Genomic DNA, 19935 nt, shown 5'->3' on the forward strand with positions numbered 1-19935 from the left:
TACCTTATTAAAGTCAGTGTTTGTGGAGTGACTTGGGGACAAGTTACATGCTCTGTGATTATTCAGACCAGTAGTTTCTGTTTGACTGTAGGCAGCTGAATCAGTGGATGCCTGCATGCTTGACCCCTGCCAGCACTTACCTTTGCATAATGTTAAAGGCTTCACAATTAGTGGAGCGGTTACTTAATGCCTAGCTAAACCTCACTGCATTATTTGAAGAAGTATTGTCCTTTCAATCCTCATTTGAGGAGTAATAGCAAAAACTTGGAAAACTTGAATGTTTTTCTAGGATAAAATTTGAAGTTATAAGTGCATTGAAGGATGTCTCATTACGGATTTAGCCATGTTTCCTTCTCTATCTCCATATTATAGCGAATTCCATCAACAGTTTCACCTTTTGATAATTCAGTTCAAGAGCCAAAAATAGACTTCCAGATAGGTTTTGGAAGATGGACTGTTGCTTGAGCTGTGAAACCCAAATCCCTGTGGAAAGTGTGAGGTGCAGTGGAAGAATCTGCTATTGCTCATTGTGCCTCTGGACGTGACTGGGTTTTCAGCCTGTCCACTCTACTGCCATTAAATCTCTTTTTCAGCCAAGAAACAAATCAAACCCCAAAAGCCTTAAGAACATGCTCTATCTATGAACATTATATCTGTGGAAAAGTGTTACGTCTTCATGCTATTAATTCATAGCTTTACTTAGCTAGCAAGTTAGGACAGATGTTCTGACTGATAAGGCAGGTGTCTTGTCTGATGCTTTGTATGGGGTTCTTAACAGAAAGATCAGCTGAAACTACAGGAAAAAGAAATCCAGGCCTTGAAACTGAGTCTGCAGAAAGAGCAAGCAAGGTACCACCAGTTTCAGGAGGAACATGAAAATATAGTGGCTCAGCTTCACAGCCAGATCAGACAGCTGCAACATGACCGGGAGGAATTCTACAACCAGAGCCAGGAATTGCAGGTATGAAGCACAACACTGAACAAAATTGTTATCTACTTACTGGTTTTAAAAATAACCTTCCTAATAACAGGGCATGAAATATCTGAGAGAAAGTTACGTATCTCTATTAGAGATACTGCTCTGATTCAGAATAAGACGGTGCATAATTGGAAATGCCTAACTTAGTCGTCATCCTTTTATAGTTCTGTTTTGTCCTGTCTTCAGTTTGGCAATAGGGAAATGCAGTTTCTGAAATGGTTTCGGGGCTTTCACAAGTGCTCAGTGTAACTTGTTTTACAGCGCTGGGGGTTATGGCCCTCCAGCCATGTGCCGCTGCTAGTCCTTATTAAATTTTCAGAACCCTGAGTGAGGTCGTTTTCATTTGAACAGACCAAGCTGGAAGACTGCCGGAATATGATTGCAGATCTGAGGTTAGAATTGAAGAAGGCTAACAACAAGGTGTGTCACACTGAATTGCTGCTTAGCCAAGTTTCTCAAAAGGTAAGAAAAGTTGCTGCTTCCAGGGTCCCCTTGTGTCTGTCTGGGGTTTTTTTCAGATTATTTTTATCAGGTGCTTTTTCTTTATTCTTCTGAAAGAAGCTAGTGCTTATGTCCATAGAATCTGATATTAATTGCACAAAAACAACACAGAGAAATGTGTTTTGATGAAGAAACCTCAAACTCTGTTCAAAGGCTTCTGAAACTTCTCATTTTGGCTCTTTTTTTTCTACAGTAGGAATTTGCAGATTGAGCAATGTGAACTTGTATCCAAGCCCTGCTATATCTTTGCTTATATCAGAAGTTGAATGGACTTCTTGTGTTAAGTGGAAACACGATTATCTTAGGGGAGGCAGTACCTAGATGGTGAAGTTCTGTATGGATTGCCACCAGCTTTATGAAAACCACTTTATTTAACACTTATTACCTATGATGCATTATGTTCTTGTCTTTGTCTCCCTCCCTTATAAAAATATCCTGTGAACACAGTGGCGATCAGCTGTGACTCTCCTGCTGAACTATTCGTTCCAGTGTTTGATTCTGTTCAATTTCTTTTCAAAGCTTTCCAACAGTGAATCAGTGCAACAGCAGATGGAGTTCTTGAACAGGCAGCTTCTGGTTCTTGGGGAGGTCAATGAGCTGTACCTGGAGCAGCTGCAGCACAAGCACACAGACACTACAAAGGTACACTTGCAGAGTTGCAGAGGGTGCCTTTTAGGGAAGACTTCACTTGAGGTCATCATCAAGCAGTTCTCAGCCTTGTGTTCATTATGAAGGAGGTGCCTCGTAAATTAACAGTTTGTTTTGAAATTGATTTTCAGGGATTGGATTCCATATTTGAAAATATTCAGATATTTTTGTGTGCTATAGGTTTGTGGAATATCTCCAATGTCCAGTGCCTGAAAGCTAAGAAGGGAGGATATTGGGGTACACCTGAAGTCACTTTTAGTCACTTGATGTAAATTCTTAACAATTTTTTCTTGCCAGAGGCCAAGACTTTACTGTGCTCTTAATGTAACTGGCAGCAGGCTATTACTAGTAAAGTAACTGTGGGCTTTTCTGCTTGCGAAGGTGTATAACGTAGAGTAGTAGTGCTAGAATTTGTAGAAAGATCTTAACCAGGATTTTACAGGTTTTTGTGAGGTGCTGTTTTAAAACAACCAGTCTTATTCTTCTCACTCAGTTGTTTTCCTATTAAGAGTTAGTATTAACTTTACCAAAACTTCTGTGGTTCATATGGTTTTACTTCCTGACTTCAAAGAAACCTTTTTTTAATTAGAAGCGAGTAAATTACACAACAATATAACTGTTCCTGCGTGAGAGCAAGTAATTAAAGAAGGTGAATAATAAGCTTTAAAAGAAAAAGAAAAGTCTTTGACTGGTATTTAATGAAGGTCATGTTGCAAAAATGGCTTTAAAACAGCGTTTGTCTATTCTAATCTGGTGCAGAAGTGGCAAGTTTGCTTTGCTTAAAAGACACTTCATAAGGAACAATAAAGTGCTAATAAATTCCAGTGATGTATGGTTATTTTCACAGTAACTTAATAGTGTACATCTTCAGAGTATACAGTTTTCTATATCTGTTTTTAGAAACGCTTCTTTTATTCCATCTTGTTTAAAAATGTGCCTATGTATAGCATTAGAAACATGTCTAAATATTAATAAAAATAACACACAATCATTATACTTTAACATTGTGTTCTTTCCTTTGAGGAGGTTGAAATGTTGCACGCTGCTTTTCGGAAAGAACTGGAGAAAGCAAAATTGTGTGTTCAACAGCAAAGCCAGAGGCTTGATGCTTCCCAGAAACGGATAGCTGAACTGGAATGTCAGCTTGCTAAAAAGGACCACCTCTTCCTGGAGCAAAAGAAATACCTGGAAGATGTCAAAATCCAAGCAAGGTAGGGGTTTCATCTAAAATTTTAGCTATGCATTGACAGATGCATTGTCATAGTTGAGGCAGAATCTGGAGACACTGGACCTGATGGATTTTGGTTTCTTTTTCTGCTCAGAGGTCAGCTGCAAGCAGTAGAAAGTAGGTACAAGGCCCAGAAAAGAATCACACAGGCATTTGAACTGGAGATCTTGGATCTGTTTGGCCGGCTGGAAAAGAGCAGCTTACTGAAAAAACTTGAAGACGATAAAACCGAAGCAGCTGAAGCAGCAGAAGAAAGGTAAGGGTGAGATGTAAAATGTGCTGGACTGATGACCAGCTCCTTGGAATTTGATACCCTTGTGGAATTCCTAGCACTTGGATGCATCATCTCAAAACATTTCTGTTACTCCCCCTTTTATAGGCTGAATCTATTTCAGGACTCTGCCCAGGTAACTGACAGTCATTGAAAAAACTGGAAGTGCTCATGAAGTACTTTTCAGACCAGTCTCTTTAATCTAAAAATTGTTACACTGTTAAGTAGTTGTTTTACATAAAGCATCTAGGTGTTTCTGTGCTTTCCCTGAGATCATACCTTTATTTTTTTTCCTGCACCACATTCTGCTACAGCATCAGGGTAATTTCTTGCACACCGGATTTGTGACAATCGCCTATGCTTGGGCTAGGTTAAAGAAAGATCTGCAATCCAAGGAACGATGTACAGATCTCGTCCTTTACCTTAACAGATCAGGATAGAGTTCCATTCTGCTTTGTGATTATTGTTCGCTTTGGGCTTGCAAACACTGGGTGTTGCAAAGCTGAGCATGTGACACTTACTTTGCAGTTACCCTCTGTCACTTCTGCTTTGCTGCAAAACTGTGACAAGAAAACTGTTGGAAGTACTTACACAGAAGCAGAAATGGAAAGCCAATCAGGGTCACCTGCCTTCCCTTTTCCATTGCGAAGTTGCTACCATTTCCTTGACACTGTATCCTCTCTCTTTCCAAAACAGGCTGGACTGTGGTAATGAAGATACTGTGGCAGGATACAGTGAAGAAATAAATGGTAGAAACGGAGAGACCAAACCTCCCAGCACTCGAGGCAGTAGTAGCAGTAAGGGTGGCAGCAGCAGTGAGCTCTCCACCCCAGAAAAACCCCAGAACCAGAGATTCAGCAGTCGCTGGGAGGCATCCGTGTTGCTGGAGCCCTCAACTGCTGTCCCACTGACTGTAGGTTCGCTCCCCAGCTCCAAGAGCTTCCTTGGAATGAAGGCACGAGAATTATTTCGCAACAAGAGTGAGAGCCAGTGTGATGAGGAGGGTGTAACCATCAACAGGCTTTCTGATGCTCTAAAGACTGAACTATATAAAGATCCAAGCATGGAGACAAAGGCCCCTCCAAGCCCCGATAACCTTAGCCTCTCGCCTAAGATCCAGGAATGCAGTGTTGGACAGCTTCATATCATGGACTACAATGAAACTCATCATGACCACAGTTAAAAAGGAAGATAGTCAGTCAGTGTTATTTTCATATTCTTGGCATAGAACAGGAGGCGTGAATGCAAGTTTAACTAAAAGCTTTTATGTTTTTTTGGTCTGAGCAGCTAGCTCATGCAGCGGAATAGGATTGATGTCCAGAAACGGAAGAAGGCTGCTGAATGAATGCAAAGTGGATTTTTGGGTCTGGAATTGAAATGCCCAGCCTAACTCTTTCTTCTTTCTCAAATTCAGTCCTTAGCAGCGTGTACTAATTTGAAGGGACAACTGTTAGCATTTGCAAGTATTTTTTCCCTTTCTCCCTGTCCCCAGTTGAGTGGCTGCGTTTATGAACTTGAGTGCAATATGAGGCCAAATTTACATTTGTGAGTCTATTATGAATGCTTTGTATTTCCTTGCAAGCTTCCCAATTTAGAGCAGTTATCTGTGCTGCCTGTCCGGGTGACTTCGGTTGCTTTCATCCTGGAACGAAGCAGCGCTACAATTTCTAGTGCATTCATCTAAAGGTCTCTTATTTTGCCTGTCCCTCATCCTCAGAGCCCAGTCTTCATTAAGTTGGACTCTGATCAAATACCTAAATGTTTAAAGAACAGTGTACCTCTGCAAAACGATTCATTTGCCCTGATTAATGATCATTGTTTATATTGTCCTTAACATTTCCTGGCAAGTTACATTTGAACAGACACTTAATAAGGAACTGGAGCTTGTCATGCGGAAGAGACCGTATTTGCTGAAGACTTGTTAAAACACTAGCTTCTGATCTTTCTGGTATTTGTTTGCCTGACAGACCGGTACTGACCTCAGACTGGTTCGTATGGGAAAGCAGTTGGGGTGGGAGAAGAGGGAAAGGGAAACTTTACTGAATGAAGTAAGGGAGAGCGTGCAGAACATGTGTGTAGCATTGCAAGCTTATGAAGATTTGCAGAGGAGCGTTTGTTTCTCTAATCGGGGAAATACTTGTGCTGCCTGGCCCTGTTTCATAGCTCTGGTCTTCGTTCCAGATCTGAGCAAGGCCACTGTGTTTTGAGTGCAAGAAATTGGCTTCATTCTTCCTGGGAATGCGTTTTCAGGCTTGCCTTACAGAACATGGTTTCCTTTGAGTGCTGTTCTGCTCAGACTGCAGCACATTTTTCAGCTCAGTGATGTCAGTTTGGCTCCAGGTATCTCCCCTTCGCCCTCATCCCGTTTCCTTGGAAGACAAGGCCAGGGATAAAGCCTGCTCAAACTGAGAATCGGAATTCTGTCACGAAGCCTTTCTGCATTGGTCGTGTTTTAAGTCAGCGATGAGCCTTCTGTGAAGGAGGACTGTGGGATCAGGGCTTCTCAGTGGTCAGACTGTGTCCTTTGTGACAGAAGAAAGAGAGCCTGCTGTTAGGAAAGCAGTGTGCTTGTTTTAAGTGTTAGATATGTCTGGGTCTGTGTGAACTTAGACATGTCGGGCTTCACGGTTACCCTGCATCACACGTGGCCTCTTTTCTTAAATGTTTTGTGGGTGGCAGCTGCTGTTTAAGAATAGTCTCACATATACACTTGCACTTGTAGATCAAATCCCTTCTTAACCTGGTTAGGAACAGGACTCTGTCAAAGCAGCTGGCAATAATGCCAGCGGGCGCCTGACAGTGTTTTTCGTCCCGTTTCCACTTCTTCCGTAACACCTAGGGTCTAAATACATTTCTGCCTGTCTCAATGACTCTGTGTCCTTTCGGTTGGTCAGTCCTAACTCTGAAAGTAAAGGTGAACTTCAGTGGTTTTGTCCAAGCTTGAATCTGCATGGAATAGAAAATAGAGAGTTGGTTGTAAGTGACAGACTGGTTTTGTCGACATGTCCATAGGTTTTTCTAAGACTTAGTGGTAGCAAACGTGGTAGCGTATGTTTCGGTAAGATTTGGAGGTTTCCTGCCCTCTTGCCCCAGCGGGTCCCAGCCCCAGGAGTGAATGGTTTGCACCTTGCCCTTGGAGGGCTGGCTCAGCTCTTGGGTGCCGTTGTGCTGGAGGAGTGTGTTCGCCCATCCTTCTGCTCTGCCAAGCCCAGAAGTTTCTTGCTTTATACGACGACTTCACTTGTTCTGAGGAGAGGTGGTTTTTGTTGTCAGTTACAAAAATGCCCTGGCAGTAACGCAAGCTCATTGATAAGGTGGCTTTTTTCTTCTTTTAAAAAGGATTTTTAGCAACGGGATAGTAATGGAAACCACTTTAGGTTTGTTTATGGACCACAAAGATTATGGAGGAACAAATTTTGCAATTTTTTTTTTTTTGGTAAGTCTGCTGTATGTAGTTAACTTGCAGTTTGTTTGAAGGGGTCCCATCAGTGAAGTGGAAACAGATTTTTTTTTTTTAACTGACTGCTTTTAGTTAAATCTAAAATTGCTGTCTTTGTCAAGTTAATCTGTTCCCTGCCTCGCTCTTTGTAAGCATGTTAAACAATCCACATTAAATGCCATAAATATGAAATACGAGGAAATGGTACAATCGTAAGCTAAAGAGAACTTAAACCAAAAGGAGGTTTTGCTGTCCTTATTAGAATGTTCTAAAATGTTAAGGCAGTTGCTTGTGTTTAACTGTGAACAAATAAAATGTATTGTTTTGCACTACTTTGTGTTAAATTCCCTGCAAGCTGACCTCTTTGGGCCCAAGCTGTGCTGAGAGGAAACATGCAGAAACAAGGTCATTATCGAAACATCTTCCAAGATCTGCGTGGTACAGAGCAGATAAGTGGTTCTGCCCCTTTTTGCATGGGGTTCGTTGTTAGAAGCTTATTTTTCTGCATGGAGCCAAAGGCTTTTTTCTTCTGTGAAAACCAAACTTGACAACATGCCGGTATAATCCATAAATTAACTGCGAACAATTCAGTACTGCAAATCTGCGTATGAGCTTTCTGTATGGCATTGTTCACGCAGTCTAGAGATTACACAGCAATTAGACAAATTAATAGCTGAAAATGTCAAAGACTGTTGTTTGCAAAGCTGGGGACACTGTCAGAAGCTGGCTGACTCGCTCTGTCCTTGTCTACGTGCTTTTCTGGTCCGTGCCCTGCTCGAGAGTCACTGTATGTGCAGGACAACAGTTTCTCAAACTAAGGGCAACTTTGGGGCCATTTTACTGTAAGCGTAAACTAGCAGGTTAAGGTTGTTCTCATGGGGGTTTTTTTGGGGTTTTTTTTCCCAGCTGGCATTTTTGTTGGGTTTTTTTTTTCTTGAAATAAATAAATATTTGAAAGGTTACTCAAAGAAATTTAGAAATTCATACATGCACCTCAGCATTCCAGTTAACGACTGAGTATAATTCTTAAATTTGAACAACATGTGCAAGGGGATGGTGCAAGTTACATACAGTCTGTCTGTGAACATGCTTTGTCTGAGTAACGGTGTTTATGGAGAATTTTATTATATAAAAGTTACCATAAACATTAGCTTAAAGTTAAGTGCTATAGAAAGTTGTTTGGGGGCCTTTTGCACTGGGACAAGTTCTACAGCAGTGTAAGTGAACTGAAAACAAAGCACAAAGTGAATTTGACTTGCTCTTACCTTACCTTAAATCCATTTTGCATGTCCCTTAACAAGCTTAGCATTGAAAAGCTGCACTTGCCGGTGTAAAAAATAATTAGGTATATATTACAGACAGAAGTACATTCACTAGGGTACAACGAGAAAAATAAAGTACCTTCCCTACTTGCTAATGCTCAACAGTATGTTTGGTGGTTTATAACCCAGCTGATAAACATGCAGTGGACATTAGGGAAGAAATCATTTCATTTCCTGAATGTAAAGTATGTTTGCTGATCGATCCTGATTTATTGGAACTACTGAGCTGCTGGTGCAGTGGTGGATTCTAAAAGTAATTGGTTACAAAAAACTTCTACTGATTTTCTGAACTAGAGTTATTTTTTCATATGTTCGTACGCACAGGAGCTTTGCAAATAAAGCTTAGTTAGCATTCACATAGGCTTTACTTTTCGCACAAAACTTTATCCAAGTAATTCTGACTGATGGTCTTGATGATTTTGGTGTTTGTGAGCTTTACATGGTGAAATCTTTTTTCTTTTTTTCTGGAAGTCCTTGTCAATCCAAGAGCACTGTCTGGTTTTGGACTGACTTGGTGATCTTTAATGTGTGCCAAACGCTATTTATGGTTTCTTCGAAGTGGTCTGTGCTCTGTCTCAGCACTGCCATGCTCACTTTGCAGTTGAGCTTTTAGTAAAGCTCAGTTTGCAGTGGTGCTACACGCCCTCCACATGCATTCAGAACTCCCGAAAACAAAGCTGTCCTGTCAGGGGGTGAGCGGCCTGCCTGAGCAGGGTGGTGGTGACAGGGAGCAGCCGATGGCTCCTTTGAAATGAAAGGGAAGAAAAATTGACGTGCCAGCAGCAGGAGCTGGGGAAGGAGTGGGACCTGGCGTGCTGCAGCCCCGCGGCTTACGTGTAACCAGTGTTACGAAGCCCTTTTGGGTGGGGGCTGGGGGCACAGTGGGATTGTCAGAGCTTTTCAAAAACCACTTTTAAGAGCCTTTGCCCAGTGGACACTAATATGAGAGTGTGAGGGGGGCAGCGCAGGGGCCCACAGCTGGTGGGCAGGACCCAGCCCTTGCTCCGCTGCCTCCCAGCTACAGCCACCGGGCAAAGCTCACCACCTCACCCCTCATCCTTTAACAACATTTTGGGGATGCCAAGTGTCCCTGCTGCTGTGGCTCCCCCCTCTCGTTCCCTTGAGAGCCCACCGCCAGCCCTGGTGCACGAGCTTGGCTGGGGATCCGAGCTGTGCCCCTTCCTCTCGGCGGGTGGGCCGCTGGCGCAGGTGCTTGACATCCCAACTATTTCAACCCGATCACAGGTTGGCTACAGCCTGGACTGACCCTTGGGTGCTTCAGGGGGAGCCTGCAGCTGCCAGGGTTCTGTGGAGATCATCCGCTACCGCCCACATCTCTTCAGTCTTTGAACAAAAAAGACGCATTTATTTTCTGGACTAAGTGACAGATCTCTCAGTAAGCCAGTCGGTGCCCTGCCTGGTTTCTCAGTGTGTATCTTGCAATTTATGCTCACAGAGGCTAAAGTAAAACTTTATTGCACTTCTGTGTTTGGCATTTACATCCTGTTCATGTAAATTCTTCAAACAGCTTGATTTGTAGTAGAGAAAAACAATCCTTGCTGTATCTTTTTGTCTTTTGAAGTGTCCATCCACTCTGGAAGAGGAGAACTTGTATGGAAATTAAGTAATTTGTCTAGACATTTTTGTGAGACTTAACTTTGCAGTCTTCCAACAGATTCTGGTCATGTCATTGCCAAACTTCAGACTGCAAGTTTTCTGCTTGTACCTTAAAATTTTGACTGCATCAGACTGATTGAAAGGATAAGGCTAGGGTAGAAATTATAATTAAGGTTTGGGAACTGTGTTTCCTGCCTGTATCGCAACCCTGGTGGAGTACGGACAGACAATGGCAGCGGCGTTGGGTTGGGGAGGTAGTAGGCTGCGTTGGAGAGGACTGTTCTGACAAGCCATCTGTGCTGTGCAGTGGAAGCTGAAAGTGAACCACAAACTGGAGGATAATTTTGGTCTCGTCAGAGCCTGCGTGTTCAAATTTAAACTGCACAACAGTGAGGGAGATCTGGGAACAGTGTCTCTTGTGTCCCCAGCACTTGTGTTTTAGTCCACACAGCGTGTACTTGTTCTGTAAAACTTTCCAAGGTGGCAACTGTCATCGGACACGTGTTTTTGCAACATGAAACACAGTAAGGCAGCTGCGAGCGTCTTTTGATTTTTCTGCCTGAAGCTGCTTCTGCGACAGGGCTTGCAAGTAAAGCCCGAGAGGGTGATGGTCTGGTGCTGCCAGCTGTGGCCCCCCTAGTGCCCAGGAGTCTCTGGGTGACCCTGGCGAGCTTTGTTACCATTTTGAGTTCACCAAGGTTCGACTCAGTTGGATCATGTCATCTCCTAAAAATAGGCTCCTACTCCAGAGTGGATAGATATATTGCACCACAGTGCAGTGGACAGGGGAAGGGGGAAAAAGGTGCAAAAGAAAGGTGGAGTTCTGTGAGAAATAAAAATGCTCTTGCAAACGCTTCCCATTTCACCGGAGCTATCATTCCTTCCTATGTTCCCTCCTCTGCATTAATTCTCCCTTTTTTTTTTGGCTGCTTGTTGCTAAAATCTGGTTGTCTTAAAGCAAAAGCTTTCTCACAGTTGCAGCACACTGAGGCAGGTATGCAAGGGGAGATTGTTTATTCAGGAGTGTCTTCCAGCAGGATGCAAAGAACAGGAGCTAATGTGCCTGTGGGAGGGGAAAAGAGCTGTCAGATACAGGGGAGACACCGCGCTATTGAGATCTTAAGTTCGCAGTTAACGGGTTGAATAAAAGCACTGCCAAAAGGGCATCTCAGCTCCAGAGAATGGGAATAGCCTGTGGCTCTGCCGACCCTCCCTGGGCAGGCTGGGCAGCCAGCTGTTCTCAGCACCGGCACAAAGTGGCTGCACTGGAATTGCAAAGTGCTGGTAGCAAAGCAGCATGAGACTATTTCAGATGCCTTGCAGTTTTTAATGAACTAGACCTCGTAACATCCTTGAAAGCTAAGCAAGCTGGATTCTCGTCTCGGAAAAGGGAAAGCACAGACATTTTAATTTGCAATTTGAAGAGGAACCATCTGAAAACGGCCACAGCTTTCTCTCTCTGCTCCCACCAGATTCCCGTCAATCACATTTAGCAGAAATGACGTTAGTTTTGCAGAGCTCTGGGGAGGACAGGGGTTTTATTCAATCAAGTTCGGGTATTGTCAGTCTACCAAACTAAGTGCAGAATGAGGTTTGTTCTCCTTTACATCTCTAGCTTGGATGCCAAAGGAGTCAAACAGGTGTCAGGGGAGTGGTGTGTCCCTGCAATGGCGCGAGAGCCTGCAAGAAGGATGCAACAGAGCGCAGCCGGAGCACACTGCCCACTGCAGCTCAGTGGCATGTAAAGGAGACATCATTGCTGTCCCGTAAGCATCGATGCAGTGGTCCAAATCACCACACAACTTCAGTGGGGTGAGGGAACTTTAGGGACAAGTCTAAATCTCAAACATGTCTGAATCTATAATGAGAGGCCTTTGCCACTCTGCCTCACGTCCTTCAGACATGCAGGCTCTTCACACCTCTGGCTTTGGTGAGTGAGTTCCTCAGCAAGAGGACTGGGAAACTGTAATCGCCTGTTTCAGGTAGCTTGCTGAAGATTCATTGCCTGAGAGATTAGAACCTGATGACTCCTGCCTACTCCCTGCTCCCACCGCAGCGCTGGTCAAAGGGACCAGCTGTAGTGCTCCAGCTGCGTCTGTTGGGATACGACTTTGAGGAGAGTGGAATTATCAGCAAGGGAAAGAGTATGTGTCTGTCTGGCTTATGAGGCTAATTCCTCAGAAAGTGGACTCAGACAGGAAGGATCTCTAGTGTTTATTTCATTGTCTTTAATTAGCTGCCTGATCAAAGGCGGTAAGCAGAAGATGTGTGAACTTTGATCCCTTAAAAGGCATGTCTACCTGGTGGTTTCCAGGGACCTTTAAGTTTCCCACTGTGATTTTCTGTGTTATTCAGGTACTTCTTCCAGACACACTTACTCCCCTGTGCTTGTACATTCTTGTTGTTACTAGCTGAGGTCTGAGCTCCAAGGGGCACAGGAGGTGGTGGTTGGGAAACGGCTGCCCTAGCTGGCGCACCCTGGGGTGTCCTCTTCTCAGAGAGAGCACTTCCACCACTCTCGTTACACAGCATGTACCGTGGCAGCTTCTCAGTGTGGTCTACCCACTCCTTCACGTAGTCTAGAACGATGGGGATGAGGCTCACCACACCTCCGTAATGATTCTTTGCTTCGTCACAGCTCAGGCGATTCACTACATCGTGGGGGTATCTGCGGGACAGAAGGAAAAAACTGGCAGAGTAGTCCCCACAATGCAACCTGGTGAGCCCACGGTGCCACCCCAGGACCCCAGTGGAGGAGCAGAAATGCACAGCCAGCTGTTTCCTCAAAACAAAAAGGCGCGGCTAGAACTGCATCCTGAGAAAGGAGTCCTGCCAAACACACTGGTGCCGCTGTTGGGCTGGATCTGGAGGGCTTCAAGAGCACGTACAGGCACTTGTACCACAGAAACGAGCTCTGTGCAGAGCAGGAATAGGAGGAAGGAGGTAAACAGCCTGAGCATTGCATGGGACTTCGGGGTGCTAACCTGCCTGTATATGCCCTGCCGTGCACGGGTAAAAAGAACAAATAAACCACCCCCTTTTTGTGAATGGAAGCTGGCAATGTTTTCCCAACAGCTGGAAGAGCAAACTGGGTAGCACCTTGTACCCGCGCTAAAGCCAGAAAGGTGTTCTAACAGAATTGATGAAGTCAAGTGGGAATATGTGACAGTTGCCTTAGAGAAGCCAAGCTGATGGAGAGACTTACTTAGCTCGGATGGTGCTCAGATCATTGCTGTGGCTAAGGAGCAGCTTGCATCTCTCCAAAATGCCATCGGTGATGTCGTTACCAGATTGCAGAGTTTCCAGCTTCTGGCAGAGATTGCATAGATCGTTGCAGATGTTTAGGAACATGTTGAGGATACACCTGTCTGTGGAATTGTTACAGTGATGGTCCATGTAGGACTGTACCTGTACATGGGGACAGACAGTCATGCATGTTAAATTACATTTAACTTATGCTGCAAAGTTACTCAGGGTAGTGAGGAGAAGCTGCTTTCTCTTGTGACACCGCAGGCCTGAGCCACTACGGAAACTGCAATAACATGGCAGGTAGTAGGATTTCTAGAGCACATCTGAGATGTTTGCTTGTCGCTCCTCTTGACCGAAGAGGGCTGGGGCAACTGATCTGCATGTCAGCACACCGGTGAGCCTTCCTCCCTCTTTGAAGAAGTACAGGAGCACCACTGCCAACAATACAGCTCCGCTGTAAGCACTGCAGAAACAGGGTAAGCGTGAGCAGAGTTTCTGCCTGCTTTGAGCAGGGTACCCACTGCCACGGCTGCCTAGGCAGAGCCCGGTGGGAGGTGAGGGCAGTGACTGTGCTGGGAATGGTTTGGAGTGATGTGTTTGCATCACACATTCTTCATGGTTATTTGGCATCACTAGATGTGACTGAAAACTAATCCCATTTAACCTAAATTGTCCTTGCTAACCTGTTATAGCAATGATATTCCCTATTTGCCTTGAGCTTTTTTGTTACTTGGAGTGAATGGTAATTCATGATGAAACGTTATGCCAAGAGATTAAGTACCTTCTCCAAAGAAATTATAGGCACTTCAGATGTGAGTGGTCAGAATATAAAATACTGTGCGATCTGGTTGGCAGTCATAGCTGGACTCTTAACACCTTCAGTGCTTTCTGTTAAGGTTTCAAGACAAGAACGAAGTAGCTGTTCCAACATCAGTATGGTTTCTGCATACAGAAAAGCCATGCTATGTGCTTGGGCAAACTCTCAGCAGGTTTGTAAGAAAAATAAAAAATGGCCCCTAAGGGTCCATTTCCACTACAGATTCCTCCTTCCACACTGTTTGCTGAGCATTGTGTCCTTGTGAGTGGCAGGATTTTTTATTGCTGCTCTGAGCAGAAATAGTCCTAAAGAGAATAGTGTTTTAGCTTGGATGTTCACCGCTGGGATAACAGGACTTCTTTTTGGCCACATCAACAACAGAGCGTTAATGCACCTGCCTAACCAGGATGGGGACCAGGACTACAAGGAACAACGACTCGCAAGGGCTGCCCAGCTCTGCATTAGCCAGCAGCTGCGGAGCAGCTGAGCTGCAGCCAGGGGAGTTCATGCACAGCCCCTGCGCTGGGCTGATGTCACGGCCACAGCCAGGCTCTGCAGTGCAGAGACCCACTGGGTGATTTGAATCTCTGGCTGAAGAAATGGTTGAGGAGTTTGTCTCACTTGGGATTTGACTTTATACCCTACTCCACGCAGAAGTCTTTTAAGGAGCTGCTGCCATTGCCTGACCATGGTGTGCTCTTCGACCTTTCCACCTTACTATGCTTTCCTCTTTTTCTCTGAGAAATGTCATCACTCAACACTAAAAATGCTACCACATTGAGCTTTTAGGGGATAGAAATGTAGCCATGTTCAAGTGCAGTATCATTTTTTTTTCTGTAGGGTCTGTGTTTACATGCAAAGAAAGCTGGCAGTCAAGCCAACTGTAGGCTGAGGCCACACATATTTCTGCATTAGTTGTTTTTATTCTTGTGCCCACCCATGCAAAATTAAAAACAGAGTTGGGCTGATTCAGGAGAATGGTAGTGAAATAAAATGGATGTCTGTTTTTGTCACTAGTAAACTATTTGGTAGCGGTTTGATTCCTGTACAACACATCACCAATATGTGCTGCATCAGTTGCTCCTGGTTCTCCCCAGTAACCCGCTCTTTTCCCTTTCTTATCCTCCCCCCGGGGTAATGTGATGGTACCCTGAGGACTGTCCGTGCAGTACAGTTTGCCACCACAAAGTTCACATATTACTGTACCACAAAAGATGGATCAATGTAACTGCTGAAGTCGTTACCTACAAGGTTTCATCCCCGCAACAAACCGGCCTTCCACCTCTGCCAAACAGCAGAGCTCAGGCTTGCTCAATGCCACTGAAATATTGGCGCTTTTAAAAACAGCATAATGTTATGCAAAACCTCAATGCCTATTTTTGGAAAAAATGGTTCAGCATTATGTCTGTCACAATCCTCTTCAATGTTACGAGCAAAGCACTTACATTAGAGAGAATCAGCCCTTAGAAAAGACAACCAGCTCGCTACTGTGTCCTAATCCTAATAACAGCTTGGCTTTCACTCTGGCTTTGGCATCCAGCTGGTTTTTGTGCCTGGGTTCTGCTGTCTCAAATCCACAGTTCTAATTTTATTTAGATTTTTCTTCCCCCTCTTGTCTGCAGGTGGTTTAAGTTCTTCGCACTACTTAAAACATCCCATGTTATAAAAATTCCAAGACAATTCACTCACCAGCCCAGAAAACCCCTAGCCCACTTGAGACTTTCAGCCCTCAATCCATCATCCTACCTCTGTAACACAGCCATTATTTTTAATAAGCACTATAGAAAGATACAGCAGCACCAATACCAGGGGGAAGAGGCAAGCATGCCGGTTACTACAAGTTAAGGATTATGGATTCCATGTGTGGCTGGGGAAGGAGGGTCGGTTTGATTGTTTTCTTGTACCCTGTATTTCTGGCTGCGGCTCAGCAGTGAAATGATGGTGTTAAACTAAATCATAGAGTGATGCTCAGCAGTAAAATTCCTTCTCTGTAATGGGAAGACCTAACATAGGTATTTCTCTTCCCTACTTAATCTTTTGCCACTGGTTTGCAGAGGTATACACAAATGTTACTAGAGAGTTTTTGTGCATCTTCCCTTAGTAAAAACATTTATTCATCCCTCAGCTAGACCCAAGTGCACGACAGCCCTGCATCGGTCCCTGTTCTCATCAGCAGAGAACTTTGTGCTGAATACTTTGTACCTGGCTGATGCTTGCCACGGGTCTTAACATGTCACGGGCATTCTCTCGGGTGCATCGCAGTGCTCTAATAAATGTAAACTGCTGCTGCCGGAAGAGCTTGTAGTTCTGCTCCGTGTTTTTTAGAGCCTCCTTTATCTCATTCATTTTTTTTCTCCTGGATTTTGGGAGAGAAGGAGAGGAAGGGAGCTGCTTTTTAGAAACGATGCTGTTCTACATATGTAACTCTTTCACCTGCTTTGGAACTGTGTAGGTTAGTGGAAAAATTAAAAAAAAGGGGCGGGGGGAGAAAACAGAAGGCAATAAGGTAAGATATGTTGTGTCAAAGCTCTGCAGCCCCAGAGCCCCCGAGTAAGGTAACGGTTTGTAACGGCGCTGCCAAAGCGGCGGAGCGCCCCGACGGGCCCGATGCCGGTCCGGGCCATCAGCCCCGGGCTCTGTCGCAGCACCGCGCGGTGCATCAGCCGCACGGCTGCGGCCGGGCCGGGGGGAGAGGCGGCTGCTCCGGCCCCCGCGGCCGCCCCAGGGCTGCCCCGCTCCGGCGCCCCCCGGGCCGCGGCGGGCCCTCCCGCGGGGCTCGCCTGCCCGCCGCCCCCCGCCCCTGCCCGCCGCCCGGGGCCCCAGCGGACCTCGCTCCCCCGCCCCGCGGCTCCCTACCGGCGGCGCCTGCCGAGGAGCCGGTGTGGGCAGCGCCTGGCCGGGCCCCCTACAACCGCACCGCCGTCTCCCCGGCAACCGCGCGTCTCCCCTGGGGCGGTGCGGCGCTGTTCGATGACGAAACCCCCGGCAGTTCGCGGGGCCTCGCCGCGTCGCGCCGTGATGACGCACGCCTTAGCAACGCGGCGGAGCGGCGGGGCTGGTTGCTAGGGGCGGCCATGGACGCCCCCACCCGGCCGTGGCCGCCGCCGGTGGGCGCCTACGCGGAGGAGCGGGAGCTCTTCCGGCTCCTGCAGGTGAACGGGCCGCGCCCGCCCCGCGGGGGCACCCCAACACCGGCCCGGTGGGCCCGGGGGGTGGTGAGGGGCACCCGCGAGCGACGGCCCGGCCCCGGGCTGGGGGGGCCGCCCGGTTTCCTCACGACCTCCGGCGGGGGGCCCGAGCCCGGCTGGCTCTGGGGGGCAGCGCCGCCGCCCTCCCGTCAGCGGCCGGTACCGGGCTCCTGTGGAAACCGGCGGGCGGGTGTCCCCGCGTGAGGGGAAAGCGCACCTGCCGAGGGCTCTCTTAATTAATTAACTTAATTAAGTTTAACGGTAGCCTGGCAACTGCTGGGGTTCGTACGTGCCGTTTCTTCGCGGAGGAAGGCGGCAGCCTGCGGGAGGCAGGTGTGGAAGCCGGGAAAGGCCGGGCCGGGCCGGGCCGGGCCGCGGGGAGGGAGGCGGCGGGAGCGGACGGAGGGCGGGAAGGGCTGGGCCGAGGGTTCGCCCCGCCCGAGGGGCCGCTGAGGGAACGGCCCGGCAGCCCCCTACCCGCCTCCCCCGACACCGCTCCCTGCCCGCCCTGCTGCTGCGGTGGGTTCTCTGTGGAGCCGTGTGTGTCAAAAATAAAGAGGTACACTGCTCACATCGCTGTGATTTCAGTAAATAGCACGGTGGGGTTCCCTGCCTTAAAAAAAGGTATGTTCTGTTCTGTGAGTTCGGAGAAAGCCCTTCTGTCGTGCGTGGGGAGGCTTCTGCGAGTGACTGAGTAATAGTTCTGCTGCCCCGATACGAGAACTTGTTAGAGAGACTTCCCCTGTGTACCGCTGCTAACTCGTAACTCTATGTTATAAGGCCTTTTTACTTTTTCAAATCCACTAGAAAACACACACGTGCTTATTTTATTTCCTATCCCTACACACAAACACCTTTTGTTTTTTTTCTTGTAACTCAGGGCCATGGGGTATGTCTAGTGTAGCATATTTGTGGGTTTTTTTACGGAAATACTGTGTTCTCCGTGCCATGAGGCATTGAACGCAGCTGCAGGATCTCATTTTACATTAAACGCTCAGGAATTTACTCGGAGCCCCCTTTTCATGCTTCAGTTGTATTGCAGCAACATAATGGTACAAACAAACACAGCATTGAAATTACTGCCCTAAACTTAAAACATTTACAGACCCCCAAATGTGAAGCCTAAAACACGACACCCAAAACGTGACCCTCCCCGAGGGATTAACGGTAACAACTCATGCAAAATTAAACTGAGATTAGCAGAGCTGAATTAAATGAAGCATGTGTGTAAATCTGGTAGGGCTTGGGCATGAAATAGTGAAAGTATCAATCACTGTCAGCCTGAACAGTTCGTAGTAACACCAGATTTTCTTAGCTTTTTTTTTGTCTTTACAGCTGCTGATAATTGTGGCACCAAATTAAGTTTTGTTAGTTTAAATGAATGTTATGAAATTTAAAAAAGGTAGTAATTTTTAAATGTACTCCCAATAAAAATACAAATTTTATACTCCATGCTATGCACTGCGCAGATCTTGAAGCATCAGAACTTGGATGTAAAACAGTTTGTAAATAAAATTGAGTGTTTTAATTATTATAATGAAGTGGATGAATTAGAAAAGGAAAATAGGCCACTCCAATAAAAGACAATCAATTGGTTAGAATATAAAATTTTATGGAATATACAGATTTTATGGAATTTACTTGCAAATATTAAAGTGTTATGACTGATTTTTAGAAAGAGATGTCCTATTCTAGTGCAAGCATTTCAGTAGGTAATCTACGTCAGAACATTAGTTGCTGTTTGGTGTTTAGTTCTAATTACAGATTTTTTGGCTATGCTGAAATGTCTTTTAAGAAAATCTATGGAGTTAGTGTTTCTCAGTATTATTTCTTTCTCTGCCTGTAAAAGCTACAATCCTCACTGAAATGAGCAGAAGATCCACACTGCTTTTGGTGCTTGGTGAAGCAAGGCCCTGTATAATCTCAAATATTTAATACGAAAATGGGCTCTGAAATAGACATTCAAGGAAATTATTTAAGCCTTCCCCCCACCGCTTACTTTTCATGTAGGAGGAAGACTGGTAGTTACCAAAATGAAATGTGCTGGTTTTGTGGCTTTGATTAGTTGTTGGTTTTGTGTTTTCTGCAGGTCTTATCTGTTCTGCAGTCCTCTAGGCTAGTCAGAAACTTGTGGGAATGTGCTTCAGAAGGAGGTTTAACTTGCCCTGCAGAGACAGTAATATAAGTTGACTCTGGTTTTGAAACTCCTTGTATGGTTTTTATGTAAATGCTGGTTCAACACTTATCAACACCATACTGCTCGAGGCAAACCTTTCTGGTCTCTGTATGTATCATAAATAAGTCAAAGCAAATAGGTTTTGTGGGTTTTTTAATTGGAAAATTTCTGACCATGCTTTACTTCAGTTTTTTCAGCATTGAAAACGGGTTTCATAGTCTGAATTTTGTCTATGAAAGGGGCCTTAAGAAAATAAACAAGCATTTATAAATTCTTTAAGATCCTCATTGTAACATTGCTGTAAAAATGCAATATATCATAACTGCATAGCTATGTTAAATTTTCCTCTGACTTTGTCCTATTTATTTTCAGAACATGCTTGAAGAACTATTAATTCATAAGCCAGATGATCCCATTCAGTATATGATAAACCACTTAAAGCAAAACAATGATGATGGTATGTGAAAACTGAGACACCATAAATAGTTCAATTCCTTATT

General features: G+C 45.4%; 3 protein-coding genes across 10 annotated transcripts in view; 2 read left to right on the forward strand and 1 right to left on the reverse strand.

The window, feature by feature from the left end:
- TSC1 (TSC complex subunit 1) overlaps positions 1-7398 on the forward strand; it is a 28971-nt gene extending 21573 nt beyond the window's left edge. For 6 of the 7 annotated variants that reach the window (XM_037398937.1, XM_037398941.1, XM_037398936.1 and 3 more), the window contains 6 exons: positions 779-961; positions 1331-1441; positions 2000-2122; positions 3152-3339; positions 3451-3612; positions 4324-7398. In XM_037398937.1, coding sequence (XP_037254834.1) covers positions 779-961; positions 1331-1441; positions 2000-2122; positions 3152-3339; positions 3451-3612; positions 4324-4810 — 1254 coding nt within the window. In that variant the 3' untranslated portion in view covers positions 4811-7398. The remainder of the gene's footprint in view (positions 1-778; positions 962-1330; positions 1442-1999; positions 2123-3151; positions 3340-3450; positions 3613-4323) is intronic. The other variant, XM_037398940.1, reaches the window with a different exon arrangement.
- Positions 7399-10319: 2921 nt separating this feature from the next.
- SPACA9 (sperm acrosome associated 9) lies at positions 10320-17584 on the reverse strand. 2 transcript variants are annotated; one of them, XM_037398946.1, is made up of 4 exons: positions 17549-17584; positions 16274-16427; positions 13211-13413; positions 10320-12673 (listed from the first exon to the last, which is right to left on the reverse strand). In XM_037398946.1, the coding sequence occupies exons 2-4, from the start codon at positions 16415-16417 to the stop codon at positions 12289-12291; spliced, it is 732 nt and encodes a 243-aa protein (XP_037254843.1). In that variant the 5' UTR covers positions 16418-16427; positions 17549-17584; the 3' UTR covers positions 10320-12288. The 2 variants fall into 2 exon arrangements, with proteins under 2 accessions (XP_037254843.1, XP_037254842.1); XM_037398945.1 differs by lacking the exon at positions 17549-17584 and adding an exon at positions 16928-17035.
- Positions 17101-19935, forward strand: part of AK8 (adenylate kinase 8) — a 72720-nt gene continuing 69885 nt past the window's right edge. Inside the window, exons 1-2 of the mRNA XM_037398943.1 lie at positions 17101-17223; positions 19808-19892. Coding sequence (XP_037254840.1) covers positions 17146-17223; positions 19808-19892 — 163 coding nt within the window. The 5' untranslated portion in view covers positions 17101-17145. The remainder of the gene's footprint in view (positions 17224-19807; positions 19893-19935) is intronic.

Source organism: Falco rusticolus, chromosome 9 (assembly GCF_015220075.1).
Source record: "Falco rusticolus isolate bFalRus1 chromosome 9, bFalRus1.pri, whole genome shotgun sequence".
In the NCBI taxonomy this organism is placed as follows: Eukaryota; Metazoa; Chordata; class Aves; order Falconiformes; family Falconidae; genus Falco; species Falco rusticolus.